Source organism: Bidens hawaiensis, unplaced genomic scaffold (genome assembly GCF_021521415.1).
Source record: "Bidens hawaiensis isolate Kalapana, Puna unplaced genomic scaffold, B.hawaiensis_p1.1 tig00033632_1, whole genome shotgun sequence".
NCBI classification, from domain to species: domain Eukaryota; kingdom Viridiplantae; phylum Streptophyta; class Magnoliopsida; order Asterales; family Asteraceae; genus Bidens; species Bidens hawaiensis.
The window spans coordinates 35,320-58,196 of NW_027495787.1; the positions used below are offsets into that span (position 1 = coordinate 35,320).

The 22,877-nt window shown below is 33.0% G+C and overlaps 1 protein-coding gene and 1 pseudogene across 1 annotated transcript; both read left to right on the forward strand.

Annotated features, from left to right (window-relative positions):
* Positions 1–4,562: 4,562 nt before the first annotated feature.
* LOC143585239 (G-type lectin S-receptor-like serine/threonine-protein kinase At1g34300 pseudogene) lies at positions 4,563–5,591 on the forward strand (annotated as a pseudogene).
* A 4,256-nt stretch (positions 5,592–9,847) lies between these two features.
* LOC143585234 (uncharacterized) lies at positions 9,848–10,333 on the forward strand. Its single transcript, XM_077067064.1, has 2 exons — positions 9,848–9,893; positions 9,966–10,333. The coding sequence occupies exons 1-2, from the start codon at positions 9,848–9,850 to the stop codon at positions 10,331–10,333; spliced, it is 414 nt and encodes a 137-aa protein (XP_076923179.1).
* Positions 10,334–22,877: the final 12,544 nt, after the last annotated feature.

Consider the following 22,877-nt stretch of genomic DNA (forward strand, 5'->3'; position numbering starts at 1 on the left):
TATGATCTCAAGTATCCATCATGAGACATATATTTATCACTATAAATAATATTCATAATTCCAACAGCAGTGATTAATATTGACATAATAGATGTAAGTTGATCGATCAAATATCTGAATTCTAAAGAAAACTCATTATTGATAATCCAAGACCATACATATTGATAGCAGAACTGCTATTTATTTGCTGAATAGACAGATTGATAGAAAGATCATGACAATACTCAACAATAAAACACTCTGAAAAGCCCACATTTAAAGAATACTTGAGGCTTGTTGCATACGCTAAATGCAACCGTGATTCCTATGGAATTGAGTTAGGTCTTTTAACATTTTATCTCATTTAACAAAATTTATTATGAAACTAACTAATTCAGCTTGGTAATAATTTTTAAAATAAATTAAAAATTCATTTTTCCGAATTCTTAAAAGACCCATGCCTTACACATGGTGAGAAGCTTGCTTCTACATGTTTTGAGATTTAGTTTTAGTCTTTGGAGAAGATGAGTGTTCATGAGTGTTCACGAGCCACATTTAGCATTGCATAATCATTCACATTAGGTGATTTCAGGTTCATAATCTATTTTGTTATTTTAGTTCAAGTGTTAAAAGTGTAATTGTAGATTTATTTGTTAGAATCATCACATTAGAGCCCCGGTTTTTAAATTTTTAAATAGTCAATTTTAACCCCGTCCTCTAAATGTTCTTTAAATGCCTTAAAATTATAACATTAAGGACAATGTCAACCTCAAGTGTGAGGATGGGGGAAAATGAACTTTTTAGCCCGATAGTACCTAAAGAGTGTTCGGAAACCAAAGTTGTTAACCGTTAATTATTATTATTAATGCCAAGTTAGAGGTTTCTATTTATCGTTGGTTTTTCAGCTTCTCGATAATTTTCCTAAGAATTATTTTTTAAAAAGAAGTTGAAAATGGGGTCGCTTAGGCGGGGATAACGAGTCAAGGGGACGGGCATACATGTTTTATATCGGCAGCACTAATATCCATACGTATTGTGAGATAGCCCCTTATACTTAATACACACACCATCTATATATATATATATATATATATATATATATATATATATATTTCAAAACATGCCATATTATGCTTTGTGTGGAACCTGTATATTTCACAGAATTAGAACTTGCTTGTCTTATGCTTATAGAGATCTTAATACTAACAACTGTATGGAGATTAGGACTTTAGAAAACCCATACGTACGTTCCCCGAGAAAGGTTAAAATACAAATGGAAGCAAAAAGAGAAGTGTGAGAAGGATTTGTGGCCACACAAAAAACATCTAAAAAACTCCAAAAAAGTTATAAAAAAAATCATAACTCAAAATATAAATAAAAAACAAAAAAATAAAAAAAACAAAAAAAATAAAAAAAAAACAAAAATGTTTCCATTGTCATTCCCATTTTAAAAAAAACCATCGAAAAGACACAACGGAGAGATAGAGGACATAGTGACGAAAATGAACAAAAGACATAATTATAACTAAAAAAAGACACAATAGATCACAAAATATAACATAATGCCGAAAAAAATATAGCACAATATAAAGAAAAAAGACACGATTTTAAGGAAAAAAGACACAATCAATGACGAAAATAAATACAAAACACAATGATTAACAAAAAAACACAATGATCTTTTTCCTTCAACGTTGTGTTTTTTTAAGAAAGAGGAAGACAGTGAAAACATTTTTGTGCTTTTACATTTTTTGTTTTTTTTATTAAATTTTTAGTTATGATTTTCTATTTATTTATTTTTTAATTTCTTTTGAGGGGTTTTTTTTTGTGTGGCTATAAATTCTTCTCATCCTTCTCATTTTTGTCTCCCTTTGTAAAATAAATTGACCCTACATTCCCCCACTAAATAAAATTCCTTATCCGAAATCATCCCTTAAGAGCTCGTCTGGACCTTATACCTTTTCATTTGTTGAATCGAACATTACATGCCATATCAGCCTTGGCCTTTATTTGATTTTAACCCTGTATGATGAAATCCGGTTCATTATTTTTTTTGTATATATAGTCAGTTGTAGAGCATAGTACACAATGTACTTATCTCTCAGTCAGAGTTGTACATATTTGATTTAGTATCGTTTATTTGTTTGGTAAAAAAAATTAGAAAAAAGCAAAAAGAATTATAAGTTTGTATTCAGTTGTAATTAGCAGTCTGTATTGTTGAGTTGTTTGTTTGGTGTTTGAATAAACTAGGTTTCATCCACCTTAGTCACTAAATATTCCTATTCCGCACCCAAACCTAAGCCTCGGCAAAACCTGTAGTTCGAGTCTTTATATAACCGGCAGGTAATGGGTGGAGATATGACTGGCCCGCAAGCTTATTAAGTTCTGACTCATATTTGGTATTTGAGGGCAAAGATATATACTAGCACATATTTTTTTGTTAGTTTTTTTAGTTAATATAAAAAGTTATCCATTTTGTTTTGTTTTATTGTATTTATTTTTAGTTTATTTTTTTTTCCATTTAGTATTATATATTTCATATAAGTTTTTCTAATAAGCTTTTGGCGCAATTTATATATATATATATATATATATATATATATATATATGAACTAATATCTTTTACCAAATAGTTTAAAAACAATAAAATATTAATTATCGGCTTTTCTAAAAATCAGTTAAACTAATACTTTGACTTATGTCTATTGCTATAATGTTAATCGTCGTTTAAAAAATATTAGTTATAATTTATTAGGGCCAAACTGCCAAAGTGTCTTTTTTCATCCCGCACAAGGATCAGGCACTTGAATATTTAAGACCAGCCCTGCCACGAATCATCGATTAGCTGTTAGCTATTAGGTATTTGACTTTAATACTAAATATTTGCTATTTTTATTGTTATACCATTAATTGTCATTTAAAAAAATTAGCTTATATATCTCATTATCGTTATGGCCTACGCGTATTTTCATTTCGATAGATCAAGATACTTAAATTCATGAAGACGGCCTTGAGAAAAGGTTGATTTTAGTGTAATTATATGGATATAGAGAGGGAATGAGCTGAGAATGCTCTAAACCAATAAAAGCAGAGAAAGGCCCATCACATTCGTCCGCACTCGTCACGACCATCAGAAACAAACCACGGATGAAGGCACACAAAGTTTTTTTTTTTTTTTTATCTATATGTCTATATATAATTTAGATAGTAGCAATGCAAAATGTACCCTTCTCCTTTATTTTTACTGAACATACTTAATCTCTCTAAGTTAAAATAATTCAATAAAAAAAATCATTTTTTTAAAATGCATTTCAATGATTTTTTTAACTTTTTTTTAATAATTTTAAAATGATTTTTTATTCTTTAAAAATACATATTTTCTCAATAATTGTTTTATTTTTTTAGAGATTGCTTTTTAAATAGTTTTTAGAGACATTTTGCTTTTTTTTCAAACAAATTTCATAATATTTGTTAATAAATAAAATAAATAAATATTGTATTTACGTAATAAATTTCACAAATTTTGTGATTTGAGAACAAAATATATAATGCTATGTGATAATTAATATTTTAACATATAAATAGTGTTTATATTTGAAAAAAATAATAGTTTAATAGGAAAAAAAAAGTTACAAGTGTGATAATTTGTATTATTAACATAAAAATAGTTTTTATATATATTTAATAAGATGAAGACATTAAATATCAAAACATTCAGAAAACTAATTTAATTGAAAAAATAAAAAATAGAATCACAACATTTAACCATCCAAAGTTATATGAATGGACATATATCCTTGTGTTTGTGTTTGTTTTGTTGATTATAAAATTTGAAGGGGAATACAAAAGTTTTTTTTTTATGAGTGTGGTTCTTTTTTTCTTTTTTCTTTTTTTTTTTTGGGTGGGGAGTGGGGGTGGGGGAGGGGGATATGACAAGTAACCGGAGGGGTAGTTAGTTTAAAGATTTAGATATTAGAATTTGAAACTTTGTTTTCTATGATGTTTAAGAGAGAAGTGTTTTTATATTCATCAAGGCGAAACTTTAACTATCCGTTAAAAGAAAAATGACAAGCATAAGAATTACAGAAAGTCGACATTTTTGGCTGAATTTAAGTTGAACCATTCTAACTCAACGGTGTGCCCTACATGTGACTTAATGATCAAACGCATTTGGAAAAATGAATCATTACTTATCTAAAAAGTTGACAAATTTATATGTTACTCCCTTGGCATTTGGCAATATATCACATGGTCTCTGACTAGTGACAACTTCACCAAAGTTGACAAATTTAAAGTATTACTTATCTAAAAAGTCTTGTATTTTGTATGGTGTGTGTATTAATGTTCAACTTTTAAAGGTTTTCAGCTCCAAGTTATGTCTGATTCTTATTATCCTCCTACTGGCCTCATTGTTGGTCTTGTGGCTATTGCTATTGTATTTCTTGGTATATATGTTGTACTTGTAGTTAAAGTTAAAGCAGATTCTTGTTATTAATGGCTTCTCTTTTGCAGTTTGTTTGGGGACGTATGGTTTGTTCAGACATGGAGATTATTTTGTAGAGAAGACGGAGAATGACAACTCCTGGTTTATTCCCCTAGCCATGGTTCGGTTCCTGGATGACATGGAAAGGGAAAAGCCTATACGGTTCACTTCTCGACAACTAAGAATAGCCACAGATAACTTCAACATTAAATTGGGTTCAGGCGGGTTCGGGAAAGTTTACAAGGGAATCATCAGCAACAACAAGCAAGTGGCAGTGAAGGTACTAAATGGGACCTCTAACCAGCAAATTGAGGAGCAATTCATGGCGGAAGTTAGCACTATGGGAAGAACCCATCACTTTAATCTTGTAAGACTTTATGGGTTTTGTTTTGAATCAAGTTTAATAGCTCTTGTATACGAGTTCATGGTTAACGGCTCATTGGATAATCATTTGTTTAAAGGGAATAAAGGGGATATGATAGGGTTTGACAAGCTTCACGAGATTGCGGTGGGAACCGCAAGAGGCATAAGATATTTGCATGAGGAATGTGCTCAAAGAATAGTTCACTATGATATTAAACCGGGAAATATATTATTGGATTCAAATTTTTGTGCCAAGGTAGCTGATTTCGGTTTGGCCAAACTTTGCAATAGGGATAAGACCCATATAACCATGACAAGGGGACGAGGTACACCGGGCTATGCTGCTCCTGAGCTCTGGATGCCTCTTCAAGTTACACACAAATGTGATGTCTATAGTTTCGGTATGCTACTTTTTGAGATCATAGGGAGGAGGAGGAACATGGACATTACTCTTGTTGATAGCCAACAATGGTTCCCTATTTGGGCATGGGGCAAATATGCAAAAAACCAATTGAAAGATTTGTTGGTAGATTGTGATATTGAAGAGAAAGATTATGGAGTTGCAGAGAGGATGCTAAAGGTGGCTTTTTGTTGTGTTCAATATAAGTTTGAGGCTAGGCCCATGATGAGCATTGTTGTTAAAATGTTGGAAGGTGGGTTAGAGGTGCCCGAGCCTTTAAATCCATTTACTCAGTTGTTTTCGACGACTAAAGAACCTAATGACTCTTTGGCTCGAATGGCATGGAATGTAAGTTGTTCAGATTGATCTTCATTTGAAAGTTTTAGCAAAATCCCTTGTAACAAAGGGAACACCTCTTATGAGAAATGAGATTGCAATGGCATCAGAATAATCATGTGAACTAATAACAAAACAAAATTTTTGTTTTGAAAAGAAAATGCTTCTTGTATCTAAGGTGTATTTACATATCAGCTTTTTATAGTCTAACTACTCTAATCATTCAGAAAAATAATATTGTTTTATGATGACAAAGGTTTCAAATAAATTTTGTCTTTTGTTTGGTAGTACTAATAATGATATAATTGAAGCTTGTTTACTATTCAATCTTGCATTATTATGCCTTAACTCTGGAAAGAATTTTATAATGTTATTTATATATTTTATGATACACTAGTAACTTACCCTTTTGGATTTATATGATAATGAATCTTACATATTTCAAAATTTTTTTGTAGTGATGATGATATGTATGAAACTTAACAAATTTAAATTTATTGTTTTCGTATAAAACATAGAATTATATAGTAATTAAAATCATAAGAAAAAATAAGTATTTGAAAATCCCATTAGGAAATTTTTAACAAAGTAAATAGTATACCCGATACTCGCAAGCATGCTTGATACACGATAGATAATTTCCCACCGAGTATATGACTACGGTTACCAATACCAACCAAACCCGTTCCATTTTTCACTCATACCTTTCTGTAAACAGCCCTATAAGCCCCTTAGAAAACCGTGTCCCACAAACTATCTGTCGTGCGATCCCTCTTAAATGCAAACCGCCGATATCCTTTCTCTTTTTAATTTGTTTTATCGTCTATTTTGTAGCCCAAAATCAACAGCCCATAATTAATTAGCAGCCCAGTAGCTAGGATAACCCATCAACAAAAGCTTAAGCCCATAAACTTGTTTCATTTTATTTTGAGCAATGTCTTCTTGTTTCTTCTCATGGACTAGCATAGTAGAAGCAAATTAAATAAAACCAATGATCAAAACCAAGTTTGTTTAATTAACTATTTATATCTTTGATTGACCCATTAACTAGTGAAAATATCAATCTAAATCTATACTTCTACACTATATAATATATTTATCTATTTTTTTTATAACATACGAAAGAATTAGAGAATGAATTATCAGAGAGTATTGTTGAAAATATACGAAGGTTTATATATATATAAGTTATAAATGTTCTCTATGATTTAAAAAATTATATAGGCAAAAAGAACTTTCATTTAGTAAATTAGTCATTGAATCATTAAATGGGTTGTGTGAAATTTCCCAACTTATTTCTTACCATTAGCGCCGTTTAGAGTATGGCGGAACATGACAATAGTGCCCATTTTAACTGTGGAGTAATGGTTTCGCTTTTTTAGCAAGAGTTGGTGAGTCAAATCATCATTTTAGCGCTCCATCAGTCTACCACTACGTGTAGTCTTAGAATATAGTCTAATTTTCATCTTTGTCCCTTGAAAAACTTCATTCAGTGCTCCTTTTAAACACAATGCTCTTTTTTGTTTAACCATACATACATATAGGGGTGTTAATCGGGTCAACCCGATCGGGTTTCGAGTTAATCGGGTCGGGTTAGTTGGAATTCCTTATAAAATATCTAACCCAAAACCCAACACTATTAAGGTTCTGGTTAGATGGGTTCGGGTTATTCAGGTTTTGAGTTAGTCGGGTCGGGTTAGTCGAGTTAACCATGTTATTTTATATTTTTAAGTTGATTTTTGTGTTTGTAACTTGTGGGCTGCAATATTTCTCATTCCACTCACCTTCCAATCTCTTTCACAAATAATTATCTTATAATTACACATAGGCATGTAAACGAAATGAAGGAACATGAATAAGGGCATGTCCATGTTCGTTCATTTAACTTTAAACGAACACAAATACTTAATCGAACAAATATTCGTGTTAATGTTCGTTTGTTTAAAAAATGAACATGTTTGTGCTTGTTTATGTTCGTTCATTAACGAACATAAAGAAACATATATGTGCATACATTGATGAACATAAACAAACATAAATGAAAACAAACAAACAAATATAAAACATATTAGGGCGATATAATTTCTAAATGCAAATAATATTTAATAAATTTCTATTAATATGTAAACGAACTTGAATGAGTGTAAACAAACTTAAATAATAAACAAACGTTCACAAACATAGATGAACAAATGACACATGTATTCATGTCCGATCATTTAATTAGATGAACACAACGTAACTGAACTTCCCGTCGAATGGTTTACGAACAAACATAATAATTTACTTCTCTATAAAACTTCTAGTACTGACTTTTTAGTGCTTATTTCACCTCTGTATCATTGTATTTGAAGTTAACTATCACCACGAATCGGGTTATTCGGGTTTACCCGAAACCGACTCTATTAACAATCCAGGTTATACGAGTTAACCCAAATTAACCCAAATAATCCGATTAACACTCTTTGACCCTATTTAACCAGACCCTAATTAGCTTATTCGAGTTCGGGTTGGGTTAATCGCGTTCGGGTATTTTGGACACCCCTACATACATACATACATACATACATGTATCAAACTTTTGCAGTTTGCATCTTTAAAGATTAACTAACTTTTATTAAAACAATTATAAAACTTATTATTTCAAGGCAATTACTTGACTAACATAGTACATATACAAATCAGACCCTCATAGAAGAGTAACCCTTTGAGATAACATTAATTACTAGTGTTTGTTCAAAGTCGCAATGTCCCTCCAATGAAGAGATGTAATAATGGTGTTTGGGTTTTGTCAAGTTGAAGGTGGTAGGACTGGTTGTTGTGGTATCTCTAGGATTATTTATGTTGCATCTATAATATTCTTCTTTTGACACTTTTGTGAAATCATCGACACTAAAGTTAAAGACCAAACAGTCACCGACAGTAAAGATCCTATTTAATGCCCACTTAGTGTAGAAAGCGGGGTCTATTGGAATTCTCCAACCAAAGGCGCCACCCACCGTATGCTTCGTCACCGAGCTACATAATGCCATGGATACAACCGCTGCCATAAGAAAAACCATATTTGAGCATGTTTCCTTTGCATATCTCTCTATATAGTAGTTTAGTGTTGAGGAAACGTAAAATTAAATAGGTGTGGTCTTCACATTAACATTAAAATTTAATTTGATGCGAGGATGCCTTACATTAATGTCTGAATTTTTTCTTTACATAATTTATTACTATAGCATGAAAAGTTTTAATAAAATAAAGCATTAATTAATTAGAAATCATGATGATTTCCTTTTCTAAATATACACCTTAAATTTTTAATCGTTTTGAAAATTAATATTAGGTATGTGTTTTTTTTCTTAAAAAGTGTTCTTAAAAAAATAATTTACTGAAAGAGTATTATTACATAATTTTTAACAAATGAGTGGCTTTGAAAAATTTATTTGTAATACTAATCTTATCGTATAACTAAATCGTGGAAAGCTTTTCTTCTTTCTTCTTTTTTTAACAAAATAAAGCATTTAATAAAACTAGAACTTTATTTTTTTTCTAAAAATATGCCCTCTTTCCATCTATTTTTCCTTAAGACCATTCGCACTCATCGTTTTTTCACGGCATTTTGAGTGAAAACGCCGGGGGCACCCCCGCCCCTGCGGCGTTTTGAGGCCGGGGGGGGGGGGGGGCTTACAAGCATTTTGTAGATAACGTTGGTATGGCACGAATTTTGAAACATTCCACAATTTGACCGTTGAAACCAACAGCTCTTTAAAAAAAATTCCTATATAATTCATCCACTCTCCAATCAAAACTCATACTTCTCAAACTTTATACACAACAGACTCTATACAAAATCAGACATATGGATGCTCCCACTACTTTATACAACCAGTTTTTTGGCACCGACCAACAAGCCGATGACGACGCGGAGGAATAAGCGATTACGAGTGCGGTTTTGCACGCGACAAATTATATGAGATCTCTTCGTTCTCCTCCACCCCCAATTAAGAAAACAACATATATTGAACGAGACCATTTGCCTCGAACGCTCGTTTGATGGAAGATTACTTTGATGAGTCGCCGAGATACAAGAACCCGAAGACTTTTAAGTGTCGATTTCGGATGTCTAAACGTTTATTTTTGCGCGTTACCGAATATTTGGAGCGCGAACTTGATTACTTTGAGCAAAACCGGATGGTCGAAGGACGCTAGGATTCACCGCAATCCAAAAGGTTACCTCGACTATACGCATGCTCGCCTACGAAAACACGACTGACATCAACGACGAGTACTTAAAGATGGCCGGAAAAACAACCCGAGACACCTTGGAGTATTTCTGCTATGGTATATTTCAATTCTAAACATATATATCTCTTGTTGTTTTTTTAATTGATTTTAATTAATTATTTTATTTAGGAATAATAAAGATGTATGCTCCACATTATCTAAGAATGCCAAATTGTAACGATCTAGAACGGATTTACAAGGCGCATGCAAGGGTGCATGGTTTACCCTGCATGATCGGGAGTATAGATTATATGCACCGGGAATGGGCTAACCGTCCAACCACATGGCGAGGTCAATACACACGAGGTGAACAAGAAGGACCAACAGTCAGTCTTCAGGCGATTGCTTCATACGACCTTTGGATTTGGTCGGAGTTCTTTGGTATCATCGGCTCCAACAATGACATAAACTTCTTAGAACAATCGCCTGTGATGGAGGGTTACATCTCCAATACCATTCTCGTAGCTTTGTTTTGGGCTAACGGTAACCACTACTGACATGGTTACTATTTGGGTGATAGGATATAATTCGGAGTATGCGATTATAGTGACAACATTTAGAAACCCAATCATTGAAAAAAGAGAATATTTTAAAAGAGTGCAAGATTCTTCGTGAAAGGACATTGAAAGCTGTTTTGGGGTTATTCAACAACGTTGGCATTTTGTTAAAAATCCATGTCATCTATGGTCGTTGGAAAGAATGAAAAGCGCTATGTATACGTGTATCATATTGCATAACATGATCATCGATGACGAGAGTCAAGCAAAATGTCCAACTTATATACCGAACGATGATTCATCACCAATGCCAGCAACTTTGGAGCGGAGACTAGAAAATGCGTATTTTGTGCGTTCAAAATAAATACATATTTGTGGCGGATTTAGTCTAACATGCTTGAATATTTCGGCGCCTTCTGGGTGAAATGAAGTCGAGGATGAGGGCAACGATGAAGACGAAACAAGTTCGATGATGAAGACGAGGACGACGACGGTGGTGCTAATGAAGACAAGGACGAGGGAGCCGAGTAGTTTTTTTTTTATTTTCATGTAATGTTTATTTATTTATTTAATGAAATATTATTTGGTTAGGTTTAATTAAAAAACTTAAAAGTGCAAAAAAGAAAAAAATGATTGAGTAATGATTGCTGCAGAGTTATGATAAGAGCTATGGCTACACCACATCTTTGTAAAATGTGGAAAAGCTGACTGGACGCGACATGACACAAAATGCCCAAGGGTGAGGCAATTTTGACTACACATGATCTAAACGTACCAATCTCTCAAGTTTTACATTTTATTTTTAATGTTTTGCTATCTTTTGTTATCATTATAATTTAAAAAAAAAAGTTTTTTCTATTTTATAAGGAGGTTGTTTTCTTAGTTTTATATATTATAATACAGTTTCTTATTTTACAAAAATAACCAAAAACGTTTTTTTCTTGTAAACTTTTTTTCCTATTGTTAAAAAGTGTTATTTTAGTAAGTTTTTAATTTTTGTAGAGTGTGTTTCTTAGAAATATTTTTTAGAGATAGTTTACATTTTTAAAAAGAACATTAATGACAATTTAAAAAAGCCTATTGTTTTTTAATAAATAAAAATAATTAAATAAATACGACTTTATTAAAAATTTTGGTTCTTTTCTCAAATGTCATTAATTTCATGTGCTCGAAAATAAAAATAAAAAAATTCAAATTGTTTTGATTGTTTTTTTAGCATAGACATATAATTAGAAAAATATATATAAAAAATAAATAAATTATCGCTTTTATACAGATGTTATATCATTATATTCTATATACAGTTTATAATAAATGATAATGGTAACTAGAGAAACGTTACTAAAACGACTTTTAAGTTTTGTTGAGAAAGCATTTGAAACTTTTTAAAGATTAAAAAAATTATAGTTTAAAATAACACTAACAAAAAATAAAGTGTTTTTAAACATTTTTTTCTACAAAGAAACCATTTTGAAAATTTTCAAATAATAAAATATTAATAATATTGTCCACGCGTTGTGGCTAGAATGTTTTGTGTTTGGTTACTAACATCATTTTTGTTTGATGTTACTTAGATATTACATTCAAATCAAAGATCATAATATATATGCGATAATGTTAAATGTTACATACAATAGTCGGATAAGTTAGATGATGCATTGTGGACATTTAGAACCACATTTAAGACACCTTTGGGAACTACATCGTTAATACTTGTTTACGGTAAAGCTTGTGGTGTGTTGTGTGTGCGCATGTATAAAATGCGATGATATCTTTGATTTGATTTAACACAAGACCACATTTTAAATTAAAAAAAATGATTTCTATTAAGACTAAAACACACACAAATAGGCAAGTGTACCAATCGTATATGAAGAACAGTATTAGTAAGAACCAAGTATCGATCCATGGGCACGAATGATTTCTAATAATAAATCTTTATTTTAAATTAACTGGAAGTAATAATCATTAAATGTTGTTTTAAACTAATTATAATAAAGTAAAATAGCTGAACAAGTTGAGGAATTTTAGATGAGAAAATCACTAAATGAAGGTTACCATCTAAATCAAGAATCCACTCAACTCTTCTTTAATGATTAATATGGTAAATATGTGATTAACTTGTTTTAAGAATATAAGATAGAATAACCCCTCATTCCTAAGTAAATTACGTTATGACATAAAAGAAAGTAGAATGCATAACTTCATGTCTACCACGATAATGTCAATTTAAGTATACAAGTAGTTTTAGTGAAGTATAAATATTAGGATTGACTTCGATTTCTCAAATACCAATTCTAACAACTTTGAGTGATTATAGTTTAGTCACATAACCTCCCTTTGGTTGATTTAGGTAGACTATAGTTACACATTCATTTAACATATGATTTCTTTAACTAGCAAGGCAACCTAATCAATCGTACATAACAATGTTGTTTTAGAATTACCATAACTAGAGAAATTGATCAAGCTTGTATCTCATTTTTTCAAAGTCCAACATAAGGAGTCATGTTTTTGGATAAAATATCAAGATTTTCTTTTTGCCATTCCTAGTTTCCAAGAATATGAGTGAATCATGAATGATCATAAAGATTTTAATCACCAACCTTGAATTAACGGATTATGATGACAAGACATATTTCATCAAAGGATAATTGCAAAATAATCATGTACTTCACAAAAACTAAATTACATATTTAATATAATCATCTAATGGAATTAAGCTTCTTCATAGATTTAGATGGTAAATGGAGTTTTAGCTCATGATGAGCATGATAATGAACATAAAAGAAGATGAAGATAACAAATACATGATGATTAAACAAGAATAGTTTAACCAAATTAGGGATGAATCTCCTTCTTCAATGGTGATGGATGATGATGATGGTGGTGGATGATGATAGATGCCTCCAAGCCTTCAAACTCTTCAATGGATCTTCAATTAAAGTTTAAAGTGAGTGTTTTTAAGTGAGAAACTTGTCCTAACCCTCTCCAAGCACACCCATTGCAATGGAACATGCAATCTATTTATAGGCTGTCTAGGTGACTAGGCACGACCTCGTGTCAAATGTGTCACACCCCAACCTAAGACGGAAATGCCGGGGCGTGATCCGATTGTTCACAGCTCGAAGATATTATCAAGAATATAAATGAAAATATCTAATTAATTATTTTATTCAAAGCATACACACTATCCAACAAACAATTTAAATACATGAATGTAAACTCAAATAATGATTATATTGTTTATATCCTAAGGTCTTGTCTAAGTATCCAACTTCAATCTTCAATACAAAGCATTCTGCATATGCATAGAAAATAGAGTTTGTCAACAACACATGTTGAGTGAGATGATCACCAATTTTGACACAACAAATAGTTATATAATAAATAAATAGTAAATGATAAATATTAAATACGCAAACAGACACATGTGATAGTAATCAATCAAATCATAACAAAACATATATCAACCATATACATGCTAGTGTGCCATTAAATTGATGCCAAGCGAATCAGGCATTGATTACAATGACTGAGATTGTCGGTTTACCTTTGCCAAGCGAATCGGGCTCGGGTTACTATGACGGTCGTATGATCATACTAATGAGAACCCTATACAAGGGGATATGTTGGACCTCTTCGGCAGTGATAGAATATACACATATGCAACTAGCAATTAGCAATATAGCATTTAATTGATATACACATAATGATTATGTTTGCAATTGTTTGAGATATATATATGATAGAAAATATGAAAAAGTACGCATACGTCCCAAAAATGTTTGAAAACAGTGTATAAAAAGGGGAATGATCAAACTCACCTTAGATTAATGAATAACGAATATAAATATGAATAAGCGAGCTAACGAATAAGCGAGTCGTCCACTACACGTCAAACGATATAAGCAATTCAGAATCAGAGACTTTACGATGTGAAAAATAAAAACAAACTCGTTGCCACTGGAATCAATCCAAACGGACGTTTAGAATTTAAGTTATGTTTGTTTTAAGATTTAAGCGAGCTGGTACTGACCAGAATCCGAACAGCGAGTCGGAAGCCGAGTTTTGTTCAGTAGCCTTAAAGTTACGTTACGAGAATAAAAGTCTTCTGGACCGAACGTTGAATCCGACCAGAAGTATGAGAAAACGTTAAGTCAAACTAGTTGACTATTTTGCCCTTTAACGAGTTTTAAACGATTGAAGGTTATTGACTAGGGAATGTATATGAATGATTTTACAGTTTACAACTTACCCGGAAAGTGAAATAATAAAGAGATATGACGAGTCAACGATCCATACGTATGCAAAGTCAAACGAACAAGCTTGAGTCTTCAACGAATAAGCAAAAACCGAGAGGAAACGAGATGGGCAGAGACTAATGACGGCTGGGAATAATTCTTAGGGTTTATGTGAAGGTTTATGGCAGATGAATGAGGCTTGTTTATATAGATATTACAAAACAAACCATATTTAGTAAATCTACTCGTTTAGGAAACCGAATATGTTTTTAATGACCAAATAAATATTAAAATCTGTAAAATTCGTTATCGGACAAGGTTTAATGAATATGGACATGTATCTAATCTTTGGAGGATTTCTTGGAGCTTAATTCACTCGATTATGTCCTACAATAAGCGATTTCGGGCAAAAAACGAACTAGGAAAGAAGATCGAAGCATGAAATCTGTACAGTGCATCCACGGCGGTGCGCGGTGGGCCTAGGCCACCCCAATGCGCAGCGCTCCGGCCAAAAGGAGGGTTATGTTTCATGAAATGTCATATTTAGTCCATAATTTGATGTTTGGTCATTTCTTTAATTTTATATTAATTAAATAGGATTTAAACAATACGTAAAGCAAGAGGGGTAATAAGTGAACATTAGAAACTTAAATATTTGATTCTTGATTAATTATAATGATCTAGAATATTCCTGGTCGGTTTAAACGTAAACGAATACGGGTTTGGAAAATCTGAGATGTTACAGTCTCCCTTACTTTAAAGAATTTCGTCCCGAAATTAAGGAAAACCAAAACATTATCGTTTTGAAAATAATTAAGCTTTTAAGAAAAATATCATAACATAGAACTTCTAATAACCAAAGCAACGCTTCAAATGTCAATCCGATAAGGGCACTTATATATAGGATGTACCACCGGCATATCCACCATGTCCTTATCATCATAACATTCGTACAGTTACCCAAGCTATCTTAGGTTCTAAATCATGACACATAGTTTTACGTATTATGATTTCCATGCGAGGACTTGAATAATTATATTCCGGACCATAATTACTCTTATCGTCGGATGGTCCGCATAACTCGTTTCATCATGTGGGTGGGTTATAAAATATTGAAAATCATCATTTTGAAAGAAACAAACGTTTTGCTAACTTTAAATATAGATTCAAGAGATAATAAATGTTCGAGTTTGATTAATAAAACAAGGTGATTTCTATTATATCTTTTGATTAGGAAAGTTACAAATTTTGGAGATTAAAATGGATTTCTTGAAGCAGACATTTGAAATGAATTATGATGATCGAGAATAAGCTAAGAGTGGGATATTATATGAAGTTAACCTTGATAGATAAAGGAACTTGATCCATGAGATTGTATGCGCAAAAGTTTGATTTAGAACAAATCTTAAAATAGTTAATGACATGTAGAATCTTTAAGGATCATATTTTATTAGGAACAAAATTCTTAAGATCAAGAGTGTAAGTTTAAACATAGTTAACGAAAAGGAGGGTAATGTTTCATGAAATGTCATATTTAGTCCATAATTTTATGTTTGGTCATTTCTTGAATTTTATATGAATTAAATAGGATTTAAACAATATGTAAAGCATGAGGGGTAATAAGTGAACATTAGAAACTTAAATATTTGATTCTTGATTAATTATAATGATCTAAAATATTTCCGGTCGGTTTAAACGTAAACAAATACGGGTTTGGAAAATCCGAGATGTTACAAAATGGGCACGACCGTTTCCAGCTGTCTAGGTGGTTTAATTGCTTGCCAGATCGTACATATGATACTTTAGCATTGGGGCGTATTGGGTGGGACATGGGTGTGTGTTTGGGATGTCAGATTCTTATATTTTTGTCTTTTCTTGGGAGGGTGACCACATGGCGTGTTGGATGAGACACAGCCTCATGTTAGCTTCATTAGATTTTGTCATTTTCTATCAAAGGTGACCACGGCCCCTTGCTAGGTGAGACATAACCCCGTGCTAGGTGAGACACGGAAGTGTGTTAATTTGATTGATACACAATTTCTTTATTTTTCTTCGTGTATCCACTTGTTTCTTCATGTGAGGTTGGAATAAGCTTGAAAATAGAAATTACAATAATAAGTAACTATTTAAACTATATAATATAATAAAAGATGGTATTTTGGAGATTATTTAATGCTAAAAGGATGTATATTTTTATATACATCACTTGTCATCTCCCCTTCGAGTTACAACACCGTGCACTTTGGGCCTTGAAAATTGTTAATTTAGACCTTACCAAAGTCGTTAGAAAAAGATATTTTCATATTCATGAGTTGCAAGAACTTCGAGATGTGGCATATGCTCGGTCATTGAGCATCAAAGAGAAGATAAAGATTTTGCATGACAAGAAGTTAAAGGGAGGTAAGGAGTTTAAAAAGGGAGATGTTTTGTTATTTAATTTTCGTTTGAAGTTATTTGTAGGTAAGTTGAAGTCAAAGTGGATAGGTTCGTATGTGGTTAAAGAAGTTTTTTTTTGTATGGTGTGATGGAGTTGGAGAATCCAGGAAACGGAAATTCATGGAAGGTGATCGGCCATCGTTTGAAGCATTATCTTGGAGGGCCGATAGAATCGCTCGAGATGGAGGAAACTCCTCTCGAACCATCATCTCAAATCACTGAGTAGACTCTTGAGTGAAAACTCAAGTGTAGAGTTTGTATTTTTGTACCATTTTTTATTTTATTTTATTTTTAGTTTTTGTCGAGTAGGTACTAATAGGTTTTCGTAGTCTTGTAGTTTGTGTCTTTGAGTCGTTTGCAAGAAATCATCACCATCATGGAAAATGAATCATTATGTGAGCGGACGTTCCAGGTCAGTATTATAGGTCAAAGTGCCATGGAAAAGGTCTAGGGAGGCTTGGTAGTTTTTGAAATAATTTTCTAAGGGATGAAGGTTCCAACCTTTTAAAACTTTCTGGAAAAATACCCTCCTCGTGTCATGCCAGGAGGGTAAGTCTCCTAGCCACGTACCATCTACATGTAAAAAGCAAACCTGCCCCCCCATGATCATGCCGCGCTACGCGGCGAGGCGATCAATTGTGGCCGCATGGCACGAAGACGTGTTTTGATATTCGGACAACAGGTCTACGTCGTGTAACGCGACTATGATGATGGTTAAGGTCGCGTGACGCGACTATATCAAAGCACAGCAATATTATTTATCAGATCTTCAATAATCCCCATACATTCTCCTTCCATCTTTTTCAAACCCCACAAAACCATAGCCATCTTCTACAAAAATCCTCTGTTAAAACACTACAAATCACCAAATTAAATCATTTATTCATCATCATATCACCCCATTACCATAACCCATCTCTTAATTTCACTTTAACTATTGAACGTGTTGTCGCCCGGGCTCCGAATTACTTAATTTCACCGAATTAATTCGTTTGTTTAATCGACTCACAGGTATGATTTCTTGTATTATCTTTGATGTTTTGTAATTTGAGTCATAGTTTAGTTTTAATTTGTTGAGTCATTATTATTGTTAGTTGTTGGATCTTGTTAAAAATTGTAAGTTAAGATGTTTGAAAGTTGTTTAAGGTTTTGCGAGTGGAATGGGTTGGATTATATTGAATTTCCATGTTGCGGGTGGCATGGTTTGGATTTTTTGACTGGTGTTAAAGGGTGTGGATGGTTTGGTTTGGGTTTAACCGAGTGTACTTTGTGTTGGGGGTTGACTAGGTATTGTTGGACATTGACTTTTGGTATTCAAAAACAGATCGGAAAACCTTTTTTTAGTCATAACTATTATAAATATTTTAATATTATGGTTATCAACACCTAATATAGATTAGCTTCATCTCCAAGTTTTTCAATCCTATATATACATCTTATTGTATCTCACTGTATGGCACACCTAATGAATGAAATCTCCATCTTTCTCCCTACATCTCTTTCTCACATGTTTGGCTATTAGGCTTGTTTTACAACAATAACATATTTTGCAAATTTTTGGTTTTCCATTCATTCTTGACTCATTGTTCGTTTTATTTGACACTTGGGCTTAATTAGAGACAATTAAAGTGTAGGAGGGAGGTAGTGTACATTGAGTTTTTGTTGTAGTGTAGATTATATTTAAGAAATTGTTTTAGTTTAACTTTGTCTTTGTTTAAGTTTGGAATGTCCATTGGCTTTGAATGTTCAAACGACCACTCACTCGTACTCAATCTCCATTCGGGAGAGTTTCGGTCTAAAATATTTTGTAAACCAGATTTTCGCTCTTTTATTAAGTTTTTATTTTTAGATTTTATTTTTTATATTATTTAAAGAAAATTACAAAATTACAAAAAGATTTTATTTTCAGTTTTTTTTAGTTTACTAATTCTCCTTGTTTGTTTGCTGTGTTTTTTTTTCAGAATGTCAGGTGAAGGATCATCGAGTGGAGTAGCTAAGCATAAACGAGGTCCGGTTCCACGCCAAAGAGGCGGGCCATTGGAGCAAGTGGAAGCGCGCCCAAAAAGAAGAAGAATAAGCTACAAAGAGTAAGTGGTTCCAACAAATCAACGCAAGAAGCCCATACAATGCTCGTTTCTTCGATTTTCATTGGAAATGGAAGAATATAGACGATCAAAGAGTTTGATTATCACGTAATGGTTAACATTCAAGACAATTGATTGGAATATGTTGGATACGGTTGGTCAAAGAGATCGTGTTGAAGTGTTGTTGGGTCCAAATTCAAAGCAATGTTGTGTATTGATGCACCGCAATACAGAGAATTGACATTGGAGTTCTTTTGCACTTTCCAGTATAAAGATGGGAATTTTGGGCTAAAGGATGCGGTTTCTTTATAGTTGGGTAGAAAGATGTAGCAGATGACTATTGCCGAGTTTGGGATGGCCATTCAGTTCTACACGAGACAAGAAGTTGACTCTCCAGAGTTTCATACGAGCTTTAAGGGTGCATTTAAACACCCAAAATCGATGAGTTTAATACTGATGTGGCTACATTTTGGGATACAATAGCGAGTTCCCCGTTTTTTGGTAGAATGTTATGGTTCAGAAAAGGCCGGTTAATTTGGCAAGTGTTTTGGCTTGTTGTTTCATAGAGCTTGAAGGGGTGGCTCGAAAAGGTGTGCAAAACTTGATATGGGCCCATATGTGACTTTAATTGCTCAGAGTTTGGGTGTGTTTGATAAGTATAAGCCTGAGTATTCAAATTAGGACCCGCGGTTCAGTTGATGGGGGTTAATGAATTTAGGTTAGCATGTATTTTGAAACCACATGATCCGTTAGCTTGGGAGGATGTGAGAATAGGCCCACTAGTCAATCCACCACCAGTACCGAGGTTGTAGCGACTATGCAAGCCGGCAAGTCGACTCTTCACCTGAGACCACTTCATCGTTCTGAGAGGCCGGCTATTCAGTAACCTTTGAGGGAGCCCTGTACAAAGACACTCACTTTAGATTCACTTTATGACCGAATGGAGACATGTTTTGACCAGATGCGAGGTTATCTGACCGAGAAGTGTGATGACCTGAGGCAGATCATGCGTGAGAGTCAGCAGAGGTAGGAAGATAGTCAAAGATATATGATGACTGGGTTGCATTTGGGTATCCCCAATTTCCTTTGACGATCGGATGACTCGGGTACGAGTGGGTTTGAGCATATAGCATTGTTTCACGTGTCGGGTTCGAGTGGGTTTGAGAATGTGGAACCATACCATGTGTTCGGTGAGAGTGAAGAAGAAGAGGAGGAGGAAAGTGATGATGAAGAATGAGTATGGGGATGCATCAATAGCAGTAGGAGAAGATTGTATATTTTATGTTTTATTTTCTTTTTATGACGTTTTTATTATCTGTTGGTCTATACTAATATAAATATGAACTAGTTGGTCAGTAAGGCGGGTTGGTGATGGTGACCTTCGAAACAGTTAAGTAACTTTATTTTCTTGATATTGTGTTTGATGTCACTTAAGTATGTCGAGAGGAGTGGTCATGTCCGTTCAGAACGAGAGAATGAGGTACTAGTGTTGAGAGCGTTCGGTAAGAAGGGCACTCATGGAAACAGACTAGCATATGGACAGTCTCGCATATTACCATCTAAGTCTTTTCCATTGTATTAGGTATTTATATTTTTATTTCGTTATTTTTAGTTTTTTATTTTCTTTAAATTTTATTATACACTTGATTTTAATTTTTGAGTTGTGTTTCCATTCTTATATTAGGGACAATGTAAATTTGAATTGTGGGGATGGGACACAAGAGTCTTATAAAAAAATTGTGTTTTGAAAAAAATGTCTCTTGAATATAGTTTTTGCATAAAAAAGGAAGATGATGTTGATTATCGGAAATTGGTTTTGCAAACTACTAACAATAAGAGATTATATAAAAGAAAACGCACTTAACTTGAGATGTGTCGGTAGGCTCAGCCTTGAGAATGAAAAGGCAGTTTGATAGTTGGTTTTAAACGAAGAAAAATGATTTTTAGTGGGAAACATGTTAGTCCGTGGAAAATATGAGATGAAAGGTCGGGCCATACTCAAACCTCATTTTAGTTTGAATATAGAAAAGTTATAAATTTTATAGAAATTTAAATACGTTATTATTCCATGCTTGGGTAGGTTTAACGTTAAAGTTTGCCAAGTAGCCGGTGATATAAACTAAATCGTGCACTTCTAGCTTTAGTGGTTAACACTTTATAGGCATATGGTTTTTTAACCTTAAATCCTGTATTGATGGGATGCCTCAAGTACGGAGACTACCGGTCTTTTTACGGTTTATCATCTAGGTATCTTTGGATATTTAAAAAGAAATCAAAAGCTTTTAAGCATAAAACCTGCTGTTTACTGCCATCACACTCACTTACATCAACTACAGTGAAGTAAAATCTATATGATTCAGTGATCATCCCGCTGTTAGTCATGTGTGGTCCTTTTACTTGCGTCCCATACCATTAAGAATAGGATCAACTAGAGACACCACGCTTGTAAGCCGACAGATGAAAAGTTGTAAAATTACAGGTGGAAATGGGCCTGAGGTATTGCTTGGTAATGGTGGTATGTCATGTAGTAGGGAACACTAGCTAGTTAGTTGAACAAATATACCTTAATCGTATCTAATGGTTGCTTTGGTAGATTTTGATGTTTAAATTTAGGTGGATAAACAATACCCTTGATCGTCTTAACTATTAATATAAAAAGTGCAACAAAGTTTGGATCTACAAATTATGAGGTTTAAGTCAAGTTGTGGTGGCTTGGTGCGGTAAAAACTAAAATAAAATGGTTGTTGACCATGGGCCCCATTAGATTATAAAAAAATAACGAAATTGTTGGATCTTATTTGTTCCGGTAAAGATCAAGACATGGGTTTAAGTGGACAACAATATTGGCGATCACGGTTTTTATGTTAATTTGAGCTTTAAAAATAACTTACATGTTTTAAAACCGTATTCTTCGATTTTGATTCCGTTGCATATTTCTTTTTTCAGTGATGAAAAAAGAGTAAGTGTGGGGATGTTTGATATATAGTTAAATACACAGGTTTCCTGTGTAAAGTTTGTATTGGTTTTGATTACTTTTCGTTCGTTTTCGCTTAGAATTGTATATTACTAACCTATTTGTATTTTGTAGGATTCATGATTCAAAAGTGGCTAAAACGAGTGAAAAACAGTTTTAAACGAGTCAACCATTGAGATCTAGAAGGATCTAGAAATCAGCACGCAATCGAGACAGAATAAGGCACGCTGCGCTACGCGGCCAGCCTCCTGTTTCAAGTCACGTAGCGCAACGTGGTGTTTTTATGTGTGTGTGTGTGTGTTTAGTTTTCTACTACTTTGCGCTACATGTCTAACTTAACCATGTTCATCGCGTGACGCGGAGTGCCTATAATTTCACAAAGTTTTGGCTGCCTATAGGGTTTTAAGGACTGGAATTTCATATATAAACACATTAACCTTAACCTTGGCATGACACACAAACCAAAAGTTGTCAAGGACGAATTTTGGAGTAATATTGGAATATTTGGAATTCTCGAAAGCAAGGAATCACGGTTTGAAGAGCTACAAGTGCACGATTGAAGATCTCATGGGTTTAATCATCCAGATTTCTTTATTTTAATTAATCATAATGAATTTTGGTTTTGTCATTATTATTATTTTGTTTGATTTACTGATGCTAGGCTAAATATTATAGACTGCCTAGGCTTTATAATAAATCATCGTTTATGTTTGATTTTTATTGGAACTTGCTTTTGTTTATGGATTTATAAATCTGTAACGAGTTTGATATTATTTTTTCGATGAATCTGTGTGCTTGGTTTAATT

Excerpts from the sequence above, each read along its gene's own strand:
- LOC143585234 (XM_077067064.1), top strand. The coding sequence starts at position 9,848 with ATGGCCGGAAAAACAACCCGAGACACCTTGGAGTATTTCTGCTATG. Across the intron at positions 9,894-9,965 it reads CTTGGAGTATTTCTGCTATG|GAATAATAAAGATGTATGCT; the intron begins GTATATTTCAAT and ends TATTTTATTTAG.